Below are 23180 nucleotides of genomic sequence, written 5' to 3'. Positions count from 1 at the left end.
AAAAGGCAGAGAACCAGAGATCACAAACTGCCAACAACTGCTGGATCACAGAAAAAGCAAGAGAATTTCAGAAAAACACCTACTTCTGCTTCACTGACTACTCTAAAGCTTTGACTGTGTGGATCACAATAAATTGTGGAAAATTCGTCAAGAGATGGGAATACCAGACCACCTTATCTACCTCCTGAGAAATCTGTATGCAGGCCAAGGAACAACAGATAGAACCAGACATGGAAAAATGGACTCGTTCAAAATTGGCAAAGGAATACATCAAGGCTGTGTATTGTCACCCTGCTTATTTAACGTAAATGCAGAGTCCATCAAGCAAAATGCTCAGCTGGATGAAAGCACAAGTTGGAATCAACACTGCTGAGAGAAATATCAATAACCTCAGACACCATTCTAATGGCAGAAAGCAAAGAGGAATGAAAGAGACTCTTGATGAAGGTGAAAAAGGAGGGTGAAAAGCTGGCTTAAAACTCAACATTCAGAAAATTAAGATTACGGCATCTGCTCCCATCACTTCATGGCAAACAGATGGGGAAAGAAAGGGGAACAGCCCAGACTTTATTTTCTTGGGTTCCAAAATCACTGTGGATGGTGACACTAGCCATGAAATTTAAAGATGCTTGCTCCTTGGAAGAAAAGCTATGGCAAATTTAGACAGCATATTAAAAAGCAGAGATGTCATGTCACTGACAAAGCTTCATATAGTCAAAGCGATGGTTTTTCCAGTAGTCATGTATGGATGTGAGAGTTGGACCATAAAGAAGGCTGAGCACCGAAGAACTGATGTTTTTGAACTGTGGTGTTGGAGAAGACTCTTGAGAGCCCCTTGGACTGCAAGGAGATCCAACCAGTCCATCCTAAAGGAGATCAGTCCTGAATATGCATTGGAAGGACTGATGCTGAAGCTGACACTCCAATACTTTGGCCACCTGATGCAAAGAATTGACTCACTGGAAAAGACCCTGATGTTGGGAAAGATTGAAGGCAGGAGGAGAAGGGGATGATAGAGATTGTGATGGTTGGATGGCATCACTGACTCAATGGACATGAGTTTGAGTAAACTCCGGGAGTTGGAGATGGACAGGGAGGCCTGGCATGCTGTAGTCCATGGGGTCACAAAGAGTCGGACACGATGGAGTGACTGAACTGACTGACTGATCTTTATGTATACTTAAGTATCTTTATGACTTAACAGTGAGGAGTTATTTTTTTTAGAAGATCCAAATAGCATGAATCAAAAGGTAAAAGCTGATTTATTAATATGAAGATGAAAGCTTTCAGGTCAATGAAAGACTGTATAAGCAAAATTAATAGGTAACTATTTGGGAAAAAATATTTGCATTCTTCAAAACCAAAATGGAATTTATCTGCTTTATATATGGAATCCTTCCAAATATAAGGGAAAATAAGGAAGTATAAATAAGAGTCCCTCGGACAGCAAGGAGATCAAACCAGTCAACCCTAAAGGAAATCAACTCTGAAAATTCACTCGAAGGACTGATGCTGAAGCTGAAGCTCCAATACTTTGGCCACTTGATGCGAGGAGCCAACTCACTGGAAAAGACCCAGATGCTGGGAAAGATTGAAGGCAGGAGGAGAAGGGGGCAACAGAGCATGAGATGAACGGATGGCATCACTGACTCAATGGACATGAGTGTGAGCAAACTCCAGGAGATGGTGAAGGACAGGGAAGCGTGGTAATCTGTAGTCCATGAGGTGGCAAAGTGTTGGACACAACTTAGTGACTGACAACAACAACACGGAGATAATCCTGGAAAGTATTTCCCAATGGAGATATGACTTTTAATTTTATGACCAAGATTTTGCTGTTTGAAAGCAAGTTCATTTTATGAAATCCTTGTGTACCAAAATTTTCCTTTCAACATTTTTATTCCAAACCAAGAAATCACTGCAATCCATCCTATTCCCAAAATTCAAAGCAAAGAATTCACACACTAGGGCCATTCTACCTCTTGGCTCTACTGACAAACTGAAAACAAAAGGTACAGGTTGGGCCAATTGACCAAACGCGGCCAATTAGTTTCTGGTGTCAAACCGTTTATCTTTTCTGTAGGGGTGTACAGTGAAGTGCCTATACCTCAATTTCTTATTGTTGCTCAACATGTTAAGTCCAATTGCGTTGCCTTTCAAAGGTTTGAAACTTTCGGTCTTGTTTCGTCTTGCACATGTCTTCCAGGAATCAACAGAACTAGTAGCAACAATTTCAGATTGACGATTTAACTGTAAAAAGATCCATAGATGTTAGAGTCAATAAACGACAAAATAAGATAATTTATCAACAAATATTTGAAAATCCATTTATTTAAAAAAGTAGTAAAAATATACCAGCTATTGGAAATGGGGGAAAGGGGTGGCAGTGGCACAGACTTAAGAGTATTTCAACTACAGTACTTTTTTTCCCTTAAGCACAACACAAATATGTAGGAACATGGGTATTTATCATATTATTTCCTTTTCATTTCAGCATCACCGAAGATATTTGAGAAAATTATGAGAAAAACAAAAGGTATGAGGGTGGAGCATCTTAAGATAGCTCTTTCTTGAAAGCAAAATATAAACATTTCCCCTGCGTAACAGGCCCCGATGCACCTGTAGGACAGGACAGCAGTTAGCTGTCACGGTACAAGGACTATGGCTTTAGCAGCAAAGTTTCTATATAAACACAGAAACTGAGATAAAGTCTTCATATCTTAATACTTGAAAATATTAATACAAATATACCAATAACCATCACTTTGCAGTTAAGAAAAAAGTCCCAAAACATTTTAAAAATCACTCTTATCTACTTTTATATTGTTTTTTAAACAGCAGTCTAGTATTTTAAAGTTTACTTTTTTTACAAGAAAATAGTCATAAGAAGATAACCTTCTCTTCACCAATCATTTCCATAGAAACCTAAAAATTCCCTAAAAAAAAAAACACATTTTTTCCCACCAAAAAAGTCTTTTTGTGAGGAGTTCATTGTGCCAGGACTGTTTTTGTTTTCAGGCATATGTATATTACAAAACCCCCAAAAGATCTATTGTAAACACACTGCTTAACACTTTCTCCTCCTTGAGACAGTTTCTTACTTCTTGGTCTTTCACAGCCATGTACTTTGGACCCCTTCATTTATGATGGCGACAGACAAGGCAAGTGGCTAAATCTTCCCTCTACTCTCTGAAAACTAGAAAAGCTGGACAAAATAGAAATTTTTAAAAAAGGAAACTGTTTGAAGCACCTGGGGGATACCAAGGCAGTGAAGAATTAAGTGACAGCTTTTGAACTGTGGTGTTGGAGAAGACTTGAGAGTCCCTTGGACTGCAAGGAGATCCAACCAGTCCATCCTAAAGGAGATCAGTCCTGGGTATTCATTGGAAGGACTGACGTTGAAACTGAAACTCCAATACTCTGGCCACCTGATGTGAAGAAATGACTCATTTGAAAAGACCCTGATGCTGGGAAAGATTGAGGGCCGGAGGAGAAGGAGATGACAGAGGATGAGATGGTTGGATGGCATCACCGACTCGATGGACATGGGTTTGGGTGAATTCTGGGAGTTGGTGATGGACAGGGAGGCCTGGCGTGCTGCGGTTCACTGGGTTGCAAAGAGCCGGACACAACTGAGTGACTGAACTGAATTGAACTGAACTGACAAGAAACTCAGAGATCTAAGCCCAGACTCACATGTTCCCGAGACACCTGCTGTCTCCAGAAGATACAACTTCTGGAGCTGCAGATGAGAGTCTGAGAAGCTAAGCTGAACACCCAGCAGAGTCAGAGAGCTGGGGAGGCAAAAGTAGAGTTCAACATCCACTAAGTATGGACTGCTTCTTAAAACACCTCAAAATCTGAATGAGGATATATGAGTAAGGGTGAATTTGGAGAAGGCAATGGCACCCCACTCCAGTACTCTTGCCTGGAAAATCCCATGGATGGAGGAGCCTGGTGGGCTGCAGTCCATGGGGTCGCGAAGAGTCGGACACGACTGAGCGACTTCACTTTCACTTTTCACTTTCATGCATTGGAGAAGGAAATGGCAACCCACTACAGTGTTCTTGCCTGGAGAATCCCAGGGACGGGGGAGCCTGGTGGGCTACCATCTATGGGGTCTCACAGAGTTGGACACGACTGAAGCGACTTAGCAGCAGCAACAGCAAGGGCGAATCACAACTATAAATCCAGCTTCCATTCATCTCAATCTCCAGTTCAAGTTTAGATTTTAGAGTAAATCTAGATGAATTACCTGGATGGTTTGTTAAAACAAACTGCTGTGTCCAACCCTTACAGTTTATTCTGATTGAGTAGGTTTGGGATGAGCCAGAGAATATGCATTTCTAACAAGTCCCCAGGTTTCACAGATACTGCTGAAAAGGGGACTACACAGCTAATGAGCTTCTGAGCCACAAATGCTGAAGCCTGCAGGCCCTAGAGCAGTGGCAACTACTAAGCCTATGTGCTGCAACTACCGTATCCGTGTGCCTAGAGCCTGTGCTCGGCAACTAGAGAAGTCACTGCAGTGACAAGCCTGTGCACCTCAATGAAGAGTGGCCCTCACTCACCGCAACTAGAGAAAGGCCCTGTGCAGCAATGAAGACCCAGCACAGCCAAAAATAAATAAATACAGCAGTGTGCACATGCCGAAAAAAATTCTGAGACATTTCCATTATAGACTAACCATTTAATTTCACCCCTCCATATACAGATAATTACAACAAATAAATGACTGCTTATGGCATTTGGCTTCTGAGGTGGTGGCTCAGTGGTAAATAATCTTCTGCCAATGCAGGAGACTGAGGAGATGTGGGTTCGATCCCTGGGTTCAGGAAGATCCCTTGGAGGGGGAAATGGCAACCCACTCCAGTATTCTTCCTGGGATAACCCCATGGACAGAGGAACCTTCTGAGCTACAGCCCACAGGGTCTCAAAGAGTCAGACACAACTGAGCACACACACACACATAGATAGGCATTATGATAATTATGGTATACTCAATATCTCACTTCATTTGCATATTTCTACATTTGAGCAGTTCTTCAGACTGGGATTCAGAAGCTACACCTAAAACATCAGGCAAATTACTTGACACTACGGAACTGAATGACAGGATTAATATGCTCAAATTTCCCACTTCAATTCTCTTTCTCCAACAAAATCTCTTCACCATGTATCACGTGAATTTTATGGGAACTCTGTTCCTAGGTTATTAAGGATCACTGAGCTTAGAAAGCAAAGTAACTTGCCTAAACTAGTTAAATGGATCTGAACAAAGTATTGACCTGACAACAAACTCTATGCTTTCCCATACCACACTGCATATAAGGAATTTTTTATAGTGTTACTTGCAGAAATGTGGGCTTCCCTAGTGACTCAGATGATAAAGAATCTACCTGCAATGCAGGAGACCTGGGTTTGATTCCTGGGTTGGGAAGACCCCCTGGAGAAGGGAATGGCTACCCACTTCAGTGTTGCTGCCTGGAGACTCCATGGACAGAGGAGCCTGCCAGGCTACAGTCCATGGGGTCATAAAGAGTCAGACATGACTTAGCAACTTTCATTTTGCAGAAATATAAATACTATAAATTATGGAAATATAATTATAGATATTAATTCTTAACCAGAAGAGACAAACCCAAGCTATGTTATTTCAAGATAACACTGAAAATCATAACATCTCAAAATCAAAGGAATAAAAATTTCTTTATATGTTAATAAATGTAGAAAGCTAATCCTAGAGATAAAAAATTATCTTACTCAATATACAGGCACTTAGCAAATTCAACCATATCTCTTAACTAAGTGCTAAAACATTTTCAAATTTCCTTTTTAAGAAAATATTTAGGCACAGCAATAGACAACTCAAAGTTCATCATTAAAGCAAGATTTGCATAAGACAAATTCTTAAATTTCCCAATTCTGCTACCGACAGGTTACTATCAAAAGCTATATACCGTCAGCAATAAGACAAACAGTACTTTCAGTTCTGCAGATAACTCATGAAAAACATTTAGTGTATTGTTACATTGCCTTAGGAAAGGGCCCTTACTATCTGCTACACTCAGAAAGTAGCTTGCAGGGGATGGGGGCAGGGGGAATGTCACCCCATAGGAGAATCACAGGGTGTAAATTTGTAAAAGATTCTCTTCTCACACAGTTACAAACCTACAGTACACAATTAAAGCCGCCAAAAAATTTAGAGATATCTGTGGAATTAAAATACAACATACAAATTCTTTCAGATGCATGGCACATCTACTTTTCTTTATGTAATAAATAATTTTTATTTTCTTTCATTTTACTCATATTCTTGGTAATCTACATCAAATTATTGGGAGAAAAGGTGTAAACAAGTAAAGTTCGAGCCATTTATGACCATCTCATGGATTAGAGTACTACTATTATTCAGTCTAAAAGTGAAAGTGAAAGCTGCTCAGTCCTGTGTGACTCTGCAACCCATGGACTATACCATACAGTCCATGGAATTCTCCAGGCCAGAATACTGGAGTGGGTAGTCTAGCCTTTCTCCAGGAGATCTTCCCGAGCCAGGAATCGAACCAGGGTCTCCTGCATTGCAGGAAGATTCTTTACCAACTGAGCTATGCAGGAAGCCCAAATTCAGTCTAAAGACCCCCCCAAAACTTTAATTTTCCTTCCCCTCTAACCCTCAGTTTCCAGGTGGCACTAGTGGCAAAGAACCCACTTGCCAGTGCAGAGATGGTAAGAGACATGGGTTTGATTCCTGGGTCTGCAAGATCCCCTGGAGGAGAGCATGGCAACCCACTCAGTATTTTTGCCTGGAGAATTCCATGGACAGAGGAGGCTAGCGGGCTACAGTTCACAGGTCGCAAAGAGTCCACATGAAAAGCCCTAGGTGGATTACAAAGTCTCAGAATTCTCACAACCATCCTATAGTTATATGTAGACCTAAAATCTGATATTCTAACTGCTTTAATATGGGCTTCCCTGATGGCTGAGTGGTAAAGAATCTGTCTGCAATGTGGGAGACCCAGGTTTGATCCCTGGTTCAGGAAGATCTCCTAGAGGAGGAAACAGCAACCCACTCCAGCATTCTTGCCTGGGAAATCCCATGGACAGAAGAGTCTGGCAAGTTACGGTCAATAGGGTTGCAAAGAGTAAGACGCGACTGACCAACTGAACACGCACACACGCACTCTAATTCATAGGCCACAGGCTGTGGGCCAGATTTGGCCTGTGAGTCTTGGTCTACTAATCCTTGTATTTTAACAGTAATCATTAATAACTAGTAAGCATCCAGTTACCAGAATATAAGCTCCACCGGAATAAGAAACTTGTCTGTTTTGCTCTCCATCAAATACTAGAATACTGTTAACAATACATATTTTGCTACACGATTATTTCATTGGGACTGCTAAATGTGCAAAAGTTACCAACATGTGTATCTTCCACCCAAGCTTACTGCACATCACAACGACAATTAAAAAAAAAAAAAAGTATTCAGGAAATTTAGCATCTAAGAATTTCAGAAAATAAGACAGCATAAATGAATCTATTAAATGACTAAAGACATTAAAATATATGTTAAAGGTTCTGAAATTCTTAAAATTGAAATGGAAACAAATAGTGCAGAAAGAATAAGACACTATGAAAAACAAAATTTTAAAAGAGAACCAATAGTTCTACAAATTATATTTAATTTGTTTTTTAAAAAAGAAAAACAAATGACTAAACAGCACATTAGGTATGGCTGAAGATAAAAGTGAACTGCAAGACACAACTGAGGAAACTATATAGAATACGGTACAGGAATGATTTTTTTTTTTTTTGCCCTTTATCTTTTTTCTTTTACACATAAAATATACATTAAAGGTCATAAAAAAAAAAAAAGATGGTCTAATAATACCTAGTAAAATTAGTTCCAGAAAAAATGAGGAAAGGCAATATCTAGATAATGACCAAAATTTTTTCAGAATTAATAAAAAATATGCATCCTTTATATAAAGAGGCACAATGAAACTGCAGGAACCCAAAGGCAAAGAGATTATTCTGTGAAAGAGAAGGGGAAGAATACTAAAACACTTTGAACCAAAATAAAGGCTTTCTCCTAATTCTACATTCATTTTCAAATACAGTAAAGGGGCTACATTAGTTTAAACTAATGACCCAGAAGGACCTATATATTACCCACACTATTAAAGAAACTTTCTTTTACACAAACTTTCTAAGGGACCAACAGATATGGATCATTTTAAGAAAATCAACTCCTACTGTACAACTGGGCTCATTTCACATACTAGCAAGGTAATGCTCAAATCCTTCAAGCAAGGCTTCAGCAGTACATGATCTGAGAAATTCTACAAGATGGGCTTACAACGGCAGAGAAACCAGAGATTAAACTGCCAACATCCATTGACGCACAGAGAAAGAAAAACATCTACTTCTGCTTCACTGACTACACTAAATGCCTTTGACTCTGTGGATCAAACAAACTGGAAAATTCTCAAAGAGATGGGAGTACCAGACCACCTTATCTGTGTCCTGAGAAACCTGTATGCAGATCAAGAAGCAACAGTTAGAACTGGACATGGAATAATGGACTGGTTGGTTCCAAATTTGGAAAGGAGTACGACAAGGCTGTATGTTGTCATCCTGCTTATTTAACTTATATGCAGAGCATATCATGTGAAATGCCAGACTGGATGAAGCACAACCTGGAATCAAGATTGCTGGAAGGAATATCAATAACCCTAGATATGCAGAGGACATCACCCTTATGGCAGAAAGAGAAGAAGAACTAAAGAGCTTCTTGATGAAAGTGAAGAGTGAAAAAGCTAGCTTAAAACTCAACATTCAAAAAACGAAGATCATGGCATCCAATCCCATCACTTCACGGAAAATAGAAGGAGAAAAAGTGGAAACAGTGAAAGATTTTATTTTCTTGGGCTCCAAAATAACTGCAGACGGTAACTGCAGCTATGAAATTAAAAGATGCTTGCTCCTTGGAAGGAAAGTGATGCAAACCTAGACAGCATATTAAAAAGCAGAGACATCACTTTGCCAACAAAGGTCTGTACAGTCAAAGTTATGTTTTTTTTCCAGTAGTCATATACAGATGTGAGACTTGGACCATAAAGAAGGCTGAGTGCTAAAGAACTGCTGCTTTTTAACTGTGGTGCCACAGAAGACTCTTGAGAATCCCCTGGACGGCAAGATCAAACCAGTCCATCCTAAAGGAAATCAGTCCTGAATATTCATTGGAAGAACTGATGCTGAAGCTGACACTCCAATACTTTGGCCACCTGATGCAAAGAACTGACTCACTGCAAAAGACCCTGATGCTGGGTAAGATTGAAGGCAAAGGGGGCAACAGAGGATAAGATGGTCAGATGGCGTCACCCACTCAATGAATTTGAGCAAACTCCAGGAGATAGTGAAGGGCAGGGAAGCCTGGCATGCTGCAGTCCATAGTGGCAGAAAAGTTTGGACATGACTTAGTGACTGAACAACAACCACTTTAACACTTTCTTAAAATTGATTTAAAATGCATTTGTAGAAAAGGCATCATATAATATCTCCTTTCCCACCTTCACTTTCACAGTAAACTTCTTCCACTTTACAAAAGACATAATTCTTACTGTATTGAGTTTAAAAACCTCATGAAAAAAACATTTGTAAATACTGTTATCTGGAACCTCTTTTGGCACTATAGTAGAGTTTCCTACCTTTCCCTGTTTTATATATATTTCTGTTAAAACTGAACCTATAGTTAAAAACAGTATTCTGGACTAACTTAGGATTTTCTTAATATAACTATTTAATATAATGTAAAATGGAAAAGCAAAAGTGATAAAAATTTTCATTTAATGACTTTATATCTCTACTTTAGTTATTATCAAGAAAAGCATTGCCCCAAGGAAAAAAATCATGTGAGAATAATGAAAAGAAAGCCCTCCCCACCCCACCCAAAAAGTTGAAATTTGCACACATTTATTACAACCAGGTAAAAAATTCAGGTCAAAACCAAGACTGTATTTTTCTACTAGAATTCCATAGTAAAACGTCATCATGAGGAGGGAAATTAACATGTATATTTGAAATAAAAACAGAAAAAAAAACTACTTATTACAGATCAATAATATATCTGATTTAACTGATGGCCTTGTCAAGTAAGTGATGTGAAAGCATTTTCCACAGATCACATGAACTGAATATGCAGTTCCAAAATTTAAGAAAATATATAAAAACAGAATATTTTACAAACCATACGGGCAAAAGCCAATTAATAACGAGCAAGATTTCAGTATTTTCAGTTATTTCTGAGATCATCTGGTTAAAACAAAAGGAAGTAACAAATATAACTACTAGCTACATATTAAGTACTGATAAAGCCTTTTTAATATATTTCCCCCAAATTCAGAAAGACAACAAATCTAAAGACTGGATTACAAATTATGTTAAGCTTTCAAACTTACATTACATTGCTATATGATTTCTTTTTTTTTTTTTGGCTGTGCTGGTTCTTCACTGCAGTGCACAAGATTCCAGTAGAATCCTGGAATTGGCAGCCTCTGGAGCATTCAGGCTCAGTAGTTATGACACAAGCTCTCTGTTGCATCACGCAGGCTTAGTTAGCTGCCCCACATTATGTGGGGTCTTAGTTTTCCAACTGGGGACTGACCGGGAATCCCTGCATTGGAAGGACTGGACCACCAAGGAAGTCTCTGCTATGTGATTTCTGCCATTTAATCAAAAGGAAAGAACTGAGTGATAAACGCTATAGCAATTATCACTAGATCCATCTATTATGTGACCAAGATTTCTCAGCACTTGTATCTACAAAAAACATAAAATTACTGTTGGAAGTTACAGCACAGCAATTAATATTTATGGAAACATAAACTAAATGAATAAGGAAGAAAACAGCAACGCCATCCATTTTAGGGAATACATTTCCAATGTAACTCTTGGAAGGAACGATGCTGAAGCTGAAACTCCAGTGCTTTGGCCACCTCATGCGAAGACTTGACTCACTGGAAAAGACTCTGATGCTGGGAGGGATTGGGGGCAGGAGGAGAAGGGGACGACAGAGGAAGAGATGGCTGGATGGCATCATGGACTCGATGGACGTGAGTCTGAGTGAACTCCGGGAGATGGTGATGGACAAGGAGGCCTGGTGTGCTGCAGTTCATGGGGTCACAAAGAGTCGGACACAACTGAGCGAATGAACTGAACTGAATAGGTTTAACAATTATAAATTACACGTTTATTAGTAATTATAAACATAATTTAATCTAGTAAAAAAATGAGTAACAACTTTTAGCGGCAAGATCACTAAATATTAAATTTCAATAAATGTATATATCTTTTTATTCAGTAAACATATATTTATAAAGTATGATAGAGTAATTAAAATATTTTAAATTGCATAAAAATATATCATATGAAGTTAAAATACATATATAGGGACTTCCCTGGTGGTCTAGTGGCTAAGCCTCCACACTCACAACTCAGGGAGCCCAGGTTTAACCCGTGGTCAGGGAACGAGACTCCACATGCTGCAACTAAGAGTTCACATGCCGCAACTAAAGATCCAGCATGCAGCAATGAAGACCAAAGATCCTATGGGCCTCAACTAAGACTGAGGGAAAAAAGCACAATATGAATTTTCCAACTGTTAAAGAGGAGATGGCATACATACTTTTTAAGTTTTTTAAAACTGAAATATAGTTGATTTGCAATTTTGTTGTACATGTATTTTTAAAATAGATGATGATGAATATCAGATCTGAACTATCTTTAGAGATCATAGGATACACAGTGTCGTCTAAGTTTTATTTTTAAAATATCAACATGTACATCCTCAAAAATGTGTAACAAGGCAAATACTTTATTTAAAAAAGGAGGTAGGGCAGCGTATCTGCAAGAGAAAAAAAATAGTGAAACTGGCTCAGTTGCGTCTGATTCTTTGCCAGAATCCTGGAGTGGGTAGCCTTTCCCTTCTTCCCAACCCAGGGATCGAACCCAGGTCTCCCACATTGCAGGCGGATTCTTTACCAGCCAAGCCAAACCTCCCAAATCAAAAACCTAGGCTGAGAAGAACCTCTGCTTATCAACTAACATCTGTAATCTCTCTAGTACATCTATTCACTGGACTACTACATAGCAATAAGGAGCAAGAATATAGAGCCTATCCCTTCTCCAGCAGATCTTCTCAGGAAGATCTTCTCTGGGTTGGCCCAGGAATCAAACCAGGGTCTGCTGCATTGCCAACTGAGCTGTGAGTGAAGCCCCTATCTAGCAATGAAACAGATGATAAAGATATCAAAATACCTTGCTATGGAGTGATCTTACAGACCACACTACCCAGTAAAAAACCAAACAATGCTGAGAGTTTCTTCAAGAAGGGTGGCATATTCCAATGTTAAAAAAAAACAACAACAACAACAGCGGAAGGCTAAGCCATATAATATTTAAAGCAGGTCACCCATGGGTAAGAAGAGAGAAGGGAAAAGAGGGAATCAGGACAAAAGTTAGACTTTTCTGAATAAAACTTCTTTGCAGATTTGACTTTGGAACCATGAAAACATCTTTTGTGTAATTATAAAATACATTAAATTCAAAACATTGTTTAAAAAGCATATCCTCAAAGTAACAAAAAAAGTTTAAATAAATCAGCATAACTCTCACCCAACAATTATAAACCAAGAAAAAATAATTTCAAGTGTTTTTAAAACACAGTGATTTAAATACACATTTTTAGTACATAAACCTAGTGAGATATGCCACCAACAAGGAAATAAAAAGACTTTAAATCATTTTATTAGCAACTATATTTGTATTGATATTGTGAAACTATTTGTCTAAAAGGATAAAGCAAGTAAGTTACTAAATTAACATCATTAGGAACCAAGACACTCAACCCAAAAGCTATGAAGGAAAAATAGTGCTGTATTTGAAAATGTTAAGAAAATACCTTTTCTCCAAGGCAATAACCACCAAAAGTGAAGACAAAAAATTAGCGGAAAAAAACTAGCTTGAATTACTAATAAGTATTATTAGTATCACAGCACCGGCTAGTTTCTCTAAAATACCATTATTTTGTCAAATCTAAGAAACCATTATAAGATACATTATTATTGTCTATACTAATGTACAAAACATTTTTAACTCAATAAGAGGCATCCAGTTAGATTTCAGAGATGTCAAAAATGTGGGAAAATGTGTCTGAGACTCAACATAAAAAGAATTTCTACAAATCAATAGCATTCCAAAGACCAAATGGAAAAATGGGCAAAAGATATCAAGTAACAATTATCAAAAGGGAAATAAATGGACTATACATATTATGAGTGAGGTATTCAAACCACACTCAAAAGAAATACTAAGTAAGACTACACTGGGATACTATTTTTTATTGCAAAGATCAAAAGGATGATAATATTGTTAAAGTGTGAGGAACAGGCATGCTCGGACATTGCTGGTGATAGTCTAAATCAAGTTAACAAAATTAGAAATGTACCTGTCCTGATATAGCAGCTCTACTTCCAGCAATTAATCCTGCAGATATGCTGATAAATGTGCAAAATAACCCATACAGAGGCTAGTTTATGCAACATTATTTTAAGTGGGGGAAGAAGGCTGATAGAGCCTTCCATATGTTGGTGTTGGATAACAGCAGTATATCGTACACTGGAACACTATGCACCTACTGAAAAGAACGCTGCTGCTGCTAAGTCGCTCAGTCGTGCCCGACTCTCAGCGACCCCATGGACCGCAGCCCACCAGGCTCCTCTGTCCATGGGATTTTCCAGGCAAGAGTGCTGGAGTGGGGTGCCACTGCCTTCTCAGACTGAAAGGAATGAGGGTTATTTTAATGGACTCTTATGGTTGGTCTCTTAAGATATATTAATTTTACAAAGTAAAATTACAAACAGTGTGTACAATATACTACTGGCAGAGAAAGAGTAAGAAAGTGGGATAAGAATACAGATTTTCTTTGTGATAAATAAAATATTTCTGATGAGATAAACAAGAAGCTAGGAATACCATCTGCCTCTGGGATGGGAAAGTGGGTGGCTTGGACTTGCAATCAAAAATATAAATCTTCTGATGTATTAGTTTTTAGTAATAACCTAAAAAAAATTAAAAAGTAACACTTGCCTTTTTTCCTTTTGAGGTTTCAGAATCCTCATCTTCATCTACACTGAGTAGATTTGCCTCACTACATAGAAAATAAGGGGAAAAAAATCTTAAGTGACAATTACAACTCATATATTAAATTCAGAAGTTTTATTCTCCTTGTTCACCTAATACAGAGATCAGCAAACTTTCTGTAAAGGGCCAGAGACTAAATATTTTAGAATTTTGCAAGCCATATGGCCTCTGAAGCCACCACTCATCCTTGCTTTGCAACTGAAGTATGAAAGCAGCCACGGACTAAACGTGCGGCTGTGCTCCAAGAAAACTATAGCAAAATCCAATGATGGCCCACACTGGGCCCACTGCCATTGTTTACTGACCTCTGCCATAAATGAACACATAGCTTTTGTTTTCATCTTAACTATAGATTTCATCTACTTTCACTCATTCTTCCTTTCTGTCTTGGATTTTAAATTAGGGGGAAAGGACTCAAAACGGAAGTAAAGAAACATACTATTAAGAAAACCTTAGTTGATTGAAAAAAAGTAATTTCAACGGTATTAACCCAATAAAATTGTTATACCTCTACCATTCTGAGAAATATCAAACCTTCACTGAGAATTATGGACCTCAGAGTCTAAAAAGCCAGAATGATGTATCTATTAACAGTTCATGTTAATCTGAACACAATGATAAACCAACTGTAATTTATAAATGAAGCATACAGAACAGGGAGCACCTTAAAAGACACATTTTTATACATGACAAATATTCTATCAGATAAAGTAAAAATAAATCCTTCTGAAGACAACTATGCTAAACTGTTTTTAGTCAAAATCTTAGCTATCATAATAAAGATGTAAAACGTTTCAATATTGCTTGTATACAACTTTTTTAATGCTCTCCGACAAACATTTTACAGAAATGTTTAAAAAGTGGTATATTTCTTAACATTTAAAGGTGGTCTACTCAATTTCTGATTTAATGCCAATTTGTCAAAACAACACCTAAGTAACAAACATCTATAATAAAAAATAATCAGAAATAAAAAGAAAGAAGACCATAAAGTGCCAATTTTGAGTGAGAAACTTACTGGTTCAAAGTTCTCCTTCAAATAAAACTTAACTTCAAATTCAACATCTCACTGGTGAAGGCACGTAAAGCGGTAATGATGAATGGAGCTGTTGCCCAGACAGAAGAAAAGAACCTACAATACTTAGCCAATATACTCTGAAAGACTTCTTGCATAAAATTTCTAAAAAATACTTGCAGTTTTGGTAGAACTTGAGTGTATATATTTTTGTGTCTCTTAATTTGCTATTTGTTCTGGCCAGCAGAAACCAGATCAATAACCGAGAAACTAATAGCAATGCTAAATTTGTAATACAAATCTCATGATATTCAAAAAGTTGTATGAAAGCCATTTAAAAATTTACAGCAGTCACTCCACGTACATTAACAGAGTATAATGAATGCTTCACTTAACTTCTGTCTGGGTCAACACCTGTGTTTAGCATTTATAGGGTTTCTACTTTCTCTGGTAGCAATCTATGATGAACGTGGTTGGGGATGGAGTGGGGGGCTGGGGGGAGTTTCAACTGCAAAGGTAGACACTAAACTTTCTTACAAACTTCAGGAATCGTAATCTGGGTTCATTCACTCCTGGTAAATGGTGGCTTTTCTTATCACTACCTGAACAGAGTGCCATATTAAAAAAAATAATAATGTCTTTAATAGGAAATCCACAATATGGTCAACTTTTAATTATAAGATTACCTTTATAATATGTACATATTTATACATTGCAAAAGATGAAGAAATATAACCACATAATTATTTACCAATAAAACAATTGCTTTTTCTTTCCTTAATGCTACTGTAAGTCAATATTTTCTAAGAATATCATACTTTTAAAACTATTTCCGTGGAATATAAATTGTTTTTCTAATGAAAAGTTTCATTCTTATAAAATATCTGAGGGGGTAAAAAAAATTCTTACTCTTTATCTGTATCTCCTTCACTTTCTTCTCCATGATCAAAGCTCCAATTATTTTTAAAACCTCCATCTCTTTTAGATTCTGATCTAGCCAAAGCTGAAATAAAAACAAACTCAGATAAGTATTCATTAATAGAGCTATTCAATATAAAATAAAATTGAGCATTTGCCAAATTCTTTTAGTCAAGATTTTCTTTTAATTTGTTTGCCTTTTGCCTACCGTCTCTAAGAGAAAAAGAACACATTAAAATCTGTTCATACACTTGACCATATGTGTGAATGTGCTATAGAAAAAAGCTCAAATTCAGTAAAATATAATAAAAAATGTGGACAGGAACGTATGAATATGTATGAAATACATAAAAATCAACCCTGTATCTCCATATTTGATCACTGGTTCCAGAAATTAGTCACTTAATTTGCTTGCCTTATTAATGAGAACTAAATCCAGACCACCAGCCTTTAAAAGAAACAAACCAAGGTTTTTGGGGTTAGAATCAGGGAGAGCTCAATGTTCAACAAACCTCTCCAAATAAGAACACCAAACATGCTTAACTATGAGATTAAAATCATATAAATGCATGCCTGAAATATCCTAAAGCCATAAACAACTAGACAGTGGGAACCTGAGAAATAATTGAAGTTCTGAAGGTGGCATTTGTTTTGGAGCCACATAACAAAACCCTGAGGCCTAGAGCTTGGGAAGATCACTTCTGAGGGGCCCAGCAAGATGAAAGGTCAGCCTGAAGACCAGAAGGGCAACAATCCCACTGGCTGAACTAGTGCAGACAAGAAAGAGACTTACTCAAGAAAGAGACAGGTGGGAGGGGGGGGATAATTACAGTATCATGCTGTTGGTTCTGGGTTCCAGGATTGAACTAAAGACAAACAGGGCTTCCCTGATGGCTCAGCTGGTAAAGAATCCACCAGCAATGCAGGAGACACATGTTTGATCCCTGGGTCAGGAAGATCTCCTAGAGGAAGAAAATGGCAACCCACTCCGGTATTCTTCCCTGGGAAAGGCCATGGACAGAGAAGCCTGGTGGGCTACAGTTCAAAGGGTCATAAAGAATTGGACGCCACTGAGCGACTACGCATTCATGCAAAGACAAATAAAGAGTACCTCCACTTCATGTTTAGGGAATACCTCAACACAAGCTCATAGTTACTCAGGTTTGGGACCAGAATTTTCATAACCTACATGGCCCAGAAGAGTCCATAATTAAAATAGTCTCATAGCCTATATGGCCCAGAAAAGCCCCTAATTAAAATGGAAAAGATGCACAATATCACAAAGATGTTAGGGAAGTGCAAATCAAAAGTATAATGCGATAGTATTTCACATTCGTTAGGATGGTTATGTTTTTTTTAATAGAAAACAGTAAGTGCTGGTAAGGATGTGGAGAAACTGGAACTCTTATGCATTACCTGTGGGAATATAAAATGGTGCAGCCGTTGTGGAAAATGCTTGGCAGTTCTTCAGAAAGTTAAGCGTAGAACTGCTCTATGATCAGCAATCCTACTTCTAGAAATATACCCAGAAACAACTGAGAGCATGGACTCTGAAACTTGTACACCAAAGTTCACAGTAGCATTATTCACAAAAGTCAGAAGGTGGAAACAACCCAAATGTCCATCAGCAGATGAACGGATAAACAAAATGTGCTGTGTTCACAAATACACATACAAAGGATTATTTTTTTGCCTTATTTTTTGAATTATAAAGAAACGAACTCTGACATGCTACAACATGGATGAACCTTGAAAACCAGGAGTAAAATGCTTTACCCATTTTAACTCACAGGGCTTCCCTGGTAGCTCAACTGGTAAAGAATACGCCTGCAATGCAGGAAACCTAGGTTCGGTCCCTGGGTTGGGAAGATCACCTGGAGAAGGGAACGGCTACCCGCTCCAGTGTTCGTGCCTGGAGAATTACATGGACAGGGGAGCCTGGCGGGCTACAGTCCATGGGGTCACAAAGAGTCAGACACAACAGCAACTTTCACTTTCATTTTACTCGTGCCAGACACCGAAGGACAAATATTACATTATTCCATTTATATGATATATCTAAAAATAGGCAAATTCAGAGAGCAAGTAGAATAGAGGTTTCCAGGGGCTGAAGGGAGAGGACAATGTAGTTTTTTTTTAATGGGTACTGAGCTTTTGTCTGGGATGATGAGAAAGTTCTAGACATGGCTAGTGGTGATAGTTGCACAACATTATGAATGTACTTAATGCCAATTTACATTTGTATATTTATAAGCAGTTAAAACAATAAATTTTATGTTGTGTATATTTTCCCACAGTAAAAAACTGTAAAGGCTAAAACATAAGTACCAAAACTTATAAATGACTAGCAGAATCAAATATAAATCTTCTCTAAAAAACTAAAACATCAATGTCTGAAAAAAATTCAAAAAAATATGAGTTTACAACCAAAAATATTATGAAGTAGGTGGAAAGAAGTCATCATGAGCAAATCTGAAACCTCTTTACATGTATAATATACATAAAGAAGTAGCAGATAACAGGAGCAAAGTTTTTCTTTCCGTAAAAGAAGTTATAAATAAGCAAGAGAGGAGAGCTGGAATGAACTGTTCATTCCAGTGGTGCTAGGTTAGAGTAAGAGGTGTCAGTATGAACTCATATTTATTTGATGCCCGTACAGATGAATAGATACAGAAACAAACACAGACACCCTGCTCCACGGGCTCGAAGAGCTGAAGGTCTGCCCCCAGAGAAAGCCTACAAGTGATACCCTACAGTAGCAACAAGCATGCTTACAACCAGATTTTATTTTCTGAATACCATTCTCCAATACAAGGAGCCAGAGCTCCCAGGAGAAATGATTGATTCTAGGATGAGGCAGGAAAAATACAAGGTAAGTCTGGACTATTCTGTAGGGCCAGAAGGCGTTTTTTTATAAAAAGGATGGTGTAAAGTAACTAGCCTCCAATTAAAATAAATAAATTAAAATTAAAATTTAAAAAAAAGGATGGGAAATTTCAAAAGGATTCGGGAGCAACCTAAAAGAACCTCCCAATCACCAAAAGTGGAACGATTTTCACAAAAATAAATGATAACAGTACTGAATTATAATCCCCCTAATAAAATATTCATTATATAAATAACTGAATAAATAAATAAATGGGGAGAAGGGACACATCTTCCTTACAGAATTCCAAATAATACATATACAAGCCCCTACCTTTAAGAGACAGACTGTGTAATTCACTTCCAGAGAGTCAACTCAGAAAAAGGTGACTAACAGTAAGAAATCTGATAATCACTACCTGTATCAAGTGAACATCAAAGTTAACATCAAAAGTGATGTTTTATTCATAGCATTCCCTTCATGGATCACAGCCTTGTCCTGGTGAAGGCGCTTGCATAACTCAATGAAGCTATGAGCCATGCTGTGCGGGGCCACCCAAGATGAACAGGTCACGATGGAGAGTTCTGAAAAAACGACTTCCACTGGAGGAGGGAATGACAAATCACTTCAATATTCTTGCCTTGAAAACCCCACAAACAGTATGAAAAGGCAAAAAAAGATATGACACCTGGAGATGAGCCCCCCAGGTCAGAAAGTGCTCAATATGCTACTGGGAAAGAGCGCAGAAATAGCTCCAGAAAGAACAAAGAGGATGGGCCAAATGGAAATGACACACAGTTGTGGATATGCCTCGGGATGAAAATAAAGTCCGATAATGTAAAGAATACTGCACTCGAACCTGGAATGTTAGGACCATGAACTAAGGTAAACTGGACGTGGTCAAGCAGAGGTGGCAAGAGTGAACACCAACATTTTAGGCATCAGTGAACTAGAACGGATGGGAACAGGCATGTAATTCAGACGGCCACTGTATCTGTTACTGTGCGCAAGAATGCCTCAGAAGAATTGGAACAGCCCTCTTAATCAAGAAAAGAGTCCAAAGTGAACTCCTTATTGCAAAACTTAGGCTTAAATTGAAAAAAGTAAAGAAAACCACTAGGCTTTTCAGGTATAACTTAAAACAAATCCCTTATGATTACACAGTGGAGGTGATGAATAGATTCAAGGGATTAGATCTGGTGGAAAGAATGTCTGAAGAACTATGGATGGAGGTTCGTAACACTGTATAGGAGGCAGTGACCAAAACCACCCATCCCCAAGAAAAGAAAAGCAAGAAGGCAAAGTGGTTGTCTGAGGAGACTTTACAAATAGCTGAGAAAAGAGAACAAGGAAAAGGCAAGGGAGAAAGGGAAAAATATACCCAAAACACGCAGAGAGAATAGCAAGGAAAGAGAAGAAAGTCTTCTTAAGCGCACAATGTAAAGAAACAGACGAAAACAGAAAAATGGGAGACTAGAGATCTCTTCAAGAAAATTGGAGATGCCAAGGAAACACTTCACGCAAAGATGGGCTCAATAAAGGACAGAAACAGTAAGGACCCAATAGAAGGAGAAGAGCCTAGGAAGAGGTGGCAAGAATACACTGAAGAATTGTACAGAAAAGGTCTTAATGACCCAGATTACCGTGATGGTGTGCTTACTCACCTAGAGCCAGACATCCTGGAGTGCAAAGTCAAGTGGGACTTAGGAAGCATCACTATGAACAAAGCTAGTGCAGGTGATGGAATTCCAGTTGAGCTATTTCGAATCCTTAAAAATGATGCTGCTAAAGTCCTGCACTCAACATGCCAGCAAATATGGAAAACTCAGCAATGTCCACAGGACTGGAAAAGGTCAGTTTTCATTCTAATCCCAAAGAAAGGCAATGCTAAAGAATGCTCAAACTACCATACAGCTGTACTCATTTCACATGCTAGCAAAGTAATGTTCACATATTCTTCAAGCTAGGCTTCAACAATACGTGAACTGAGAACTTTCAGATATACAAGCTGAGCTTACAAAAAGCAGAGCAACCAGAAATAAAACTGCCAACGTTTGCTGGATTATAGAGAAAGCAAGATAATCCCACAAAAACACCTACTTTTGTTTCATTAAATATAAAGCTTTGACTGTGTGGATCACAACAAACTGTGAAAAATTCTTAAAAGAGATGCGAGTACCAGACCACCTTACCTGCCTCCTGAGAAACTTGTATGCAGGTCAAGAAGCAAGTTAGAACCAGACATGGAACAACAGACTGGTTCAAAATTGAGAAAGGAGTATGTCAAGGCTGTATATTCTTACCCTGCCTATTTAACTTATGTACAGAATACATCGTGCAAAATGCCAGGTGGGATGAATCACAAGCTGGAATCAAGGTTGCTGAGTGAAATATCAATAACCTCAGATATGCAGATAATACCATTCTAACGGTAAAAAAAGAGAGAAACTAAAGAGCCTCTTTATTAGGGTGAAAGAGAGTGAAAAAGCTGGCTTAAAACTCAACATTCAAAAAACGAACATCAATGGCATTCAGTCCCACCACTTCATGGCAACCAGAAGGGGAAAACGTGGAAACAGTGGCAGATTTTATCATCTTGAGCTCCAAAATCACTGCAGATGGTGACTGCACCCATGAAATTAAAAGACACTTGTTCCCTGGAAGGAAACCTATGACAAACCTAGACAACAGATTAAAAAGAAGAGATATCACTTTGCCAACAAAGGTCTGTATAGTCAAAGCCATGGTTTCTCCAGTAATCATGAATGGATGTAAGAGTTGGACCATAAAGAAGGCTGAGTGCCTAAGAATTTGGGCTTCTGAATTGTGTATTGGAAGACTTTTGAGAGCCCCTTGGATTGCCAGGAGATCAAACTGATCAACCCTAAAGGACACCAACCTGAATATTCATTGGAAGGACTGATGTTGAAACTGAAGCTCCAATATTTTGGCCACCTCAGGTGAAGGCCGACTCATTGGAAAAGACCTTGATGTTAGGAAAGATTGAAGGCAAAAGGAAAAAGGGGCAACAGAGGATGAGATGGTTGGATAGCATCACTGACTCAATGTCTGAGCAAACTTCAGGAGATGGTGAAGGATAGGGAAGCCCGGCGTGCTGCATTTCATGGGGCTGCAAAGAGTTGGACATGACTTAGGGACTGAACAACAACATTCACAGCACATTTAATATGATGTGATGAAAATGTGACTTAACCCATGTCAGTTTTGTCATGAGAACACATCAGATAAACCCAAACTGAGGAACATTTTAGAAAATCCTGACCAGGACAGTTTAAAACTGTTAAGGTTGTGAAAAAAAAAAAAAAAGATTAAAGAAACCAACATGATCAGAGGGGACAAAGATGACACGACGACCAAATGCACTGTGGCGTCCTGGACTGGATCCTACGGAAGAAAGTCAAGCCTGTAGTTTATGCCCTTGTTAATTTCCTAGTTTTTTACAAACATTTTATTAACTAAGTTCGCAACATTAGGGGAAGATGGGTAAACAGTACAAAGCAACTATAACATCTTTGAAACTTTTCTATAAATCTAAAATTATCCCTCCAAAATATTCAGAAACCAAACGTAAAATAAACCTGTAGGTTTTTTTTTAAAAAGGGGTTATGAAGAACATAATAAACTCTGATGATTACTAGACTATAAAGACTCCCAAATGCAGCAACTAGTATCCATCACTGAAAGCCAGGCAAGTTACCATAAAGGCCACTAAGCAGTGAAAAACCAAGAGGTTTCTACATTGCATACACCCTAAAGGAAACAGGGTTCTGCACACACAATTCTAACAAGTCTAATCATATCATTTCCTAATTGACAGCAGATTAGAACCTATAAATTAACCTAATGAAAGAGAAAAATAACCTAATGAAAGTGATGATTGCCAATTAGAACAAAATAAATTATAAAAAACAAGCAAATTCTAAAAACATAAATTTTAGAGCAACTTGCACTAAGGAAAAAAACTTTGAACCCTCAGAAATTCTTGAGTATCAGCACTCTGCTGTCCTGTTATGGTTGACACTCATAATAATCAGAGTGGAAAATTACATACACTGCATTCTATTTACAAAATTAAAGGAAATATAAAGGCTAAAGAGAGATCTCCGTTAAGCAACATAAATTAAATACTGCATTTTTCTCCATGCACCTCCATTAAAA

General features: G+C 38.0%; 1 protein-coding gene across 2 annotated transcripts in view; it reads right to left on the bottom strand.

The window, feature by feature from the left end:
* Positions 1-23180, bottom strand: part of SENP6 (SUMO specific peptidase 6) — a 132433-nt gene that overhangs the window by 82157 nt on the left and 27096 nt on the right. For both annotated transcript variants that reach the window (XM_069598028.1, XM_069598027.1), the window contains 3 exons: positions 16127-16220; positions 14149-14209; positions 2108-2250 (listed from right to left, as the gene is read on the bottom strand). In XM_069598028.1, the coding sequence (XP_069454129.1) occupies positions 2108-2250; positions 14149-14209; positions 16127-16220 (298 nt within the window). The remainder of the gene's footprint in view (positions 1-2107; positions 2251-14148; positions 14210-16126; positions 16221-23180) is intronic.

The sequence above is a fragment of the Ovis canadensis genome, chromosome 8, assembly GCF_042477335.2.
Source record: "Ovis canadensis isolate MfBH-ARS-UI-01 breed Bighorn chromosome 8, ARS-UI_OviCan_v2, whole genome shotgun sequence".
NCBI classification, from domain to species: Eukaryota; Metazoa; Chordata; class Mammalia; order Artiodactyla; family Bovidae; genus Ovis; species Ovis canadensis.
This window is presented reverse-complemented; position numbering and strand designations above follow the sequence as displayed.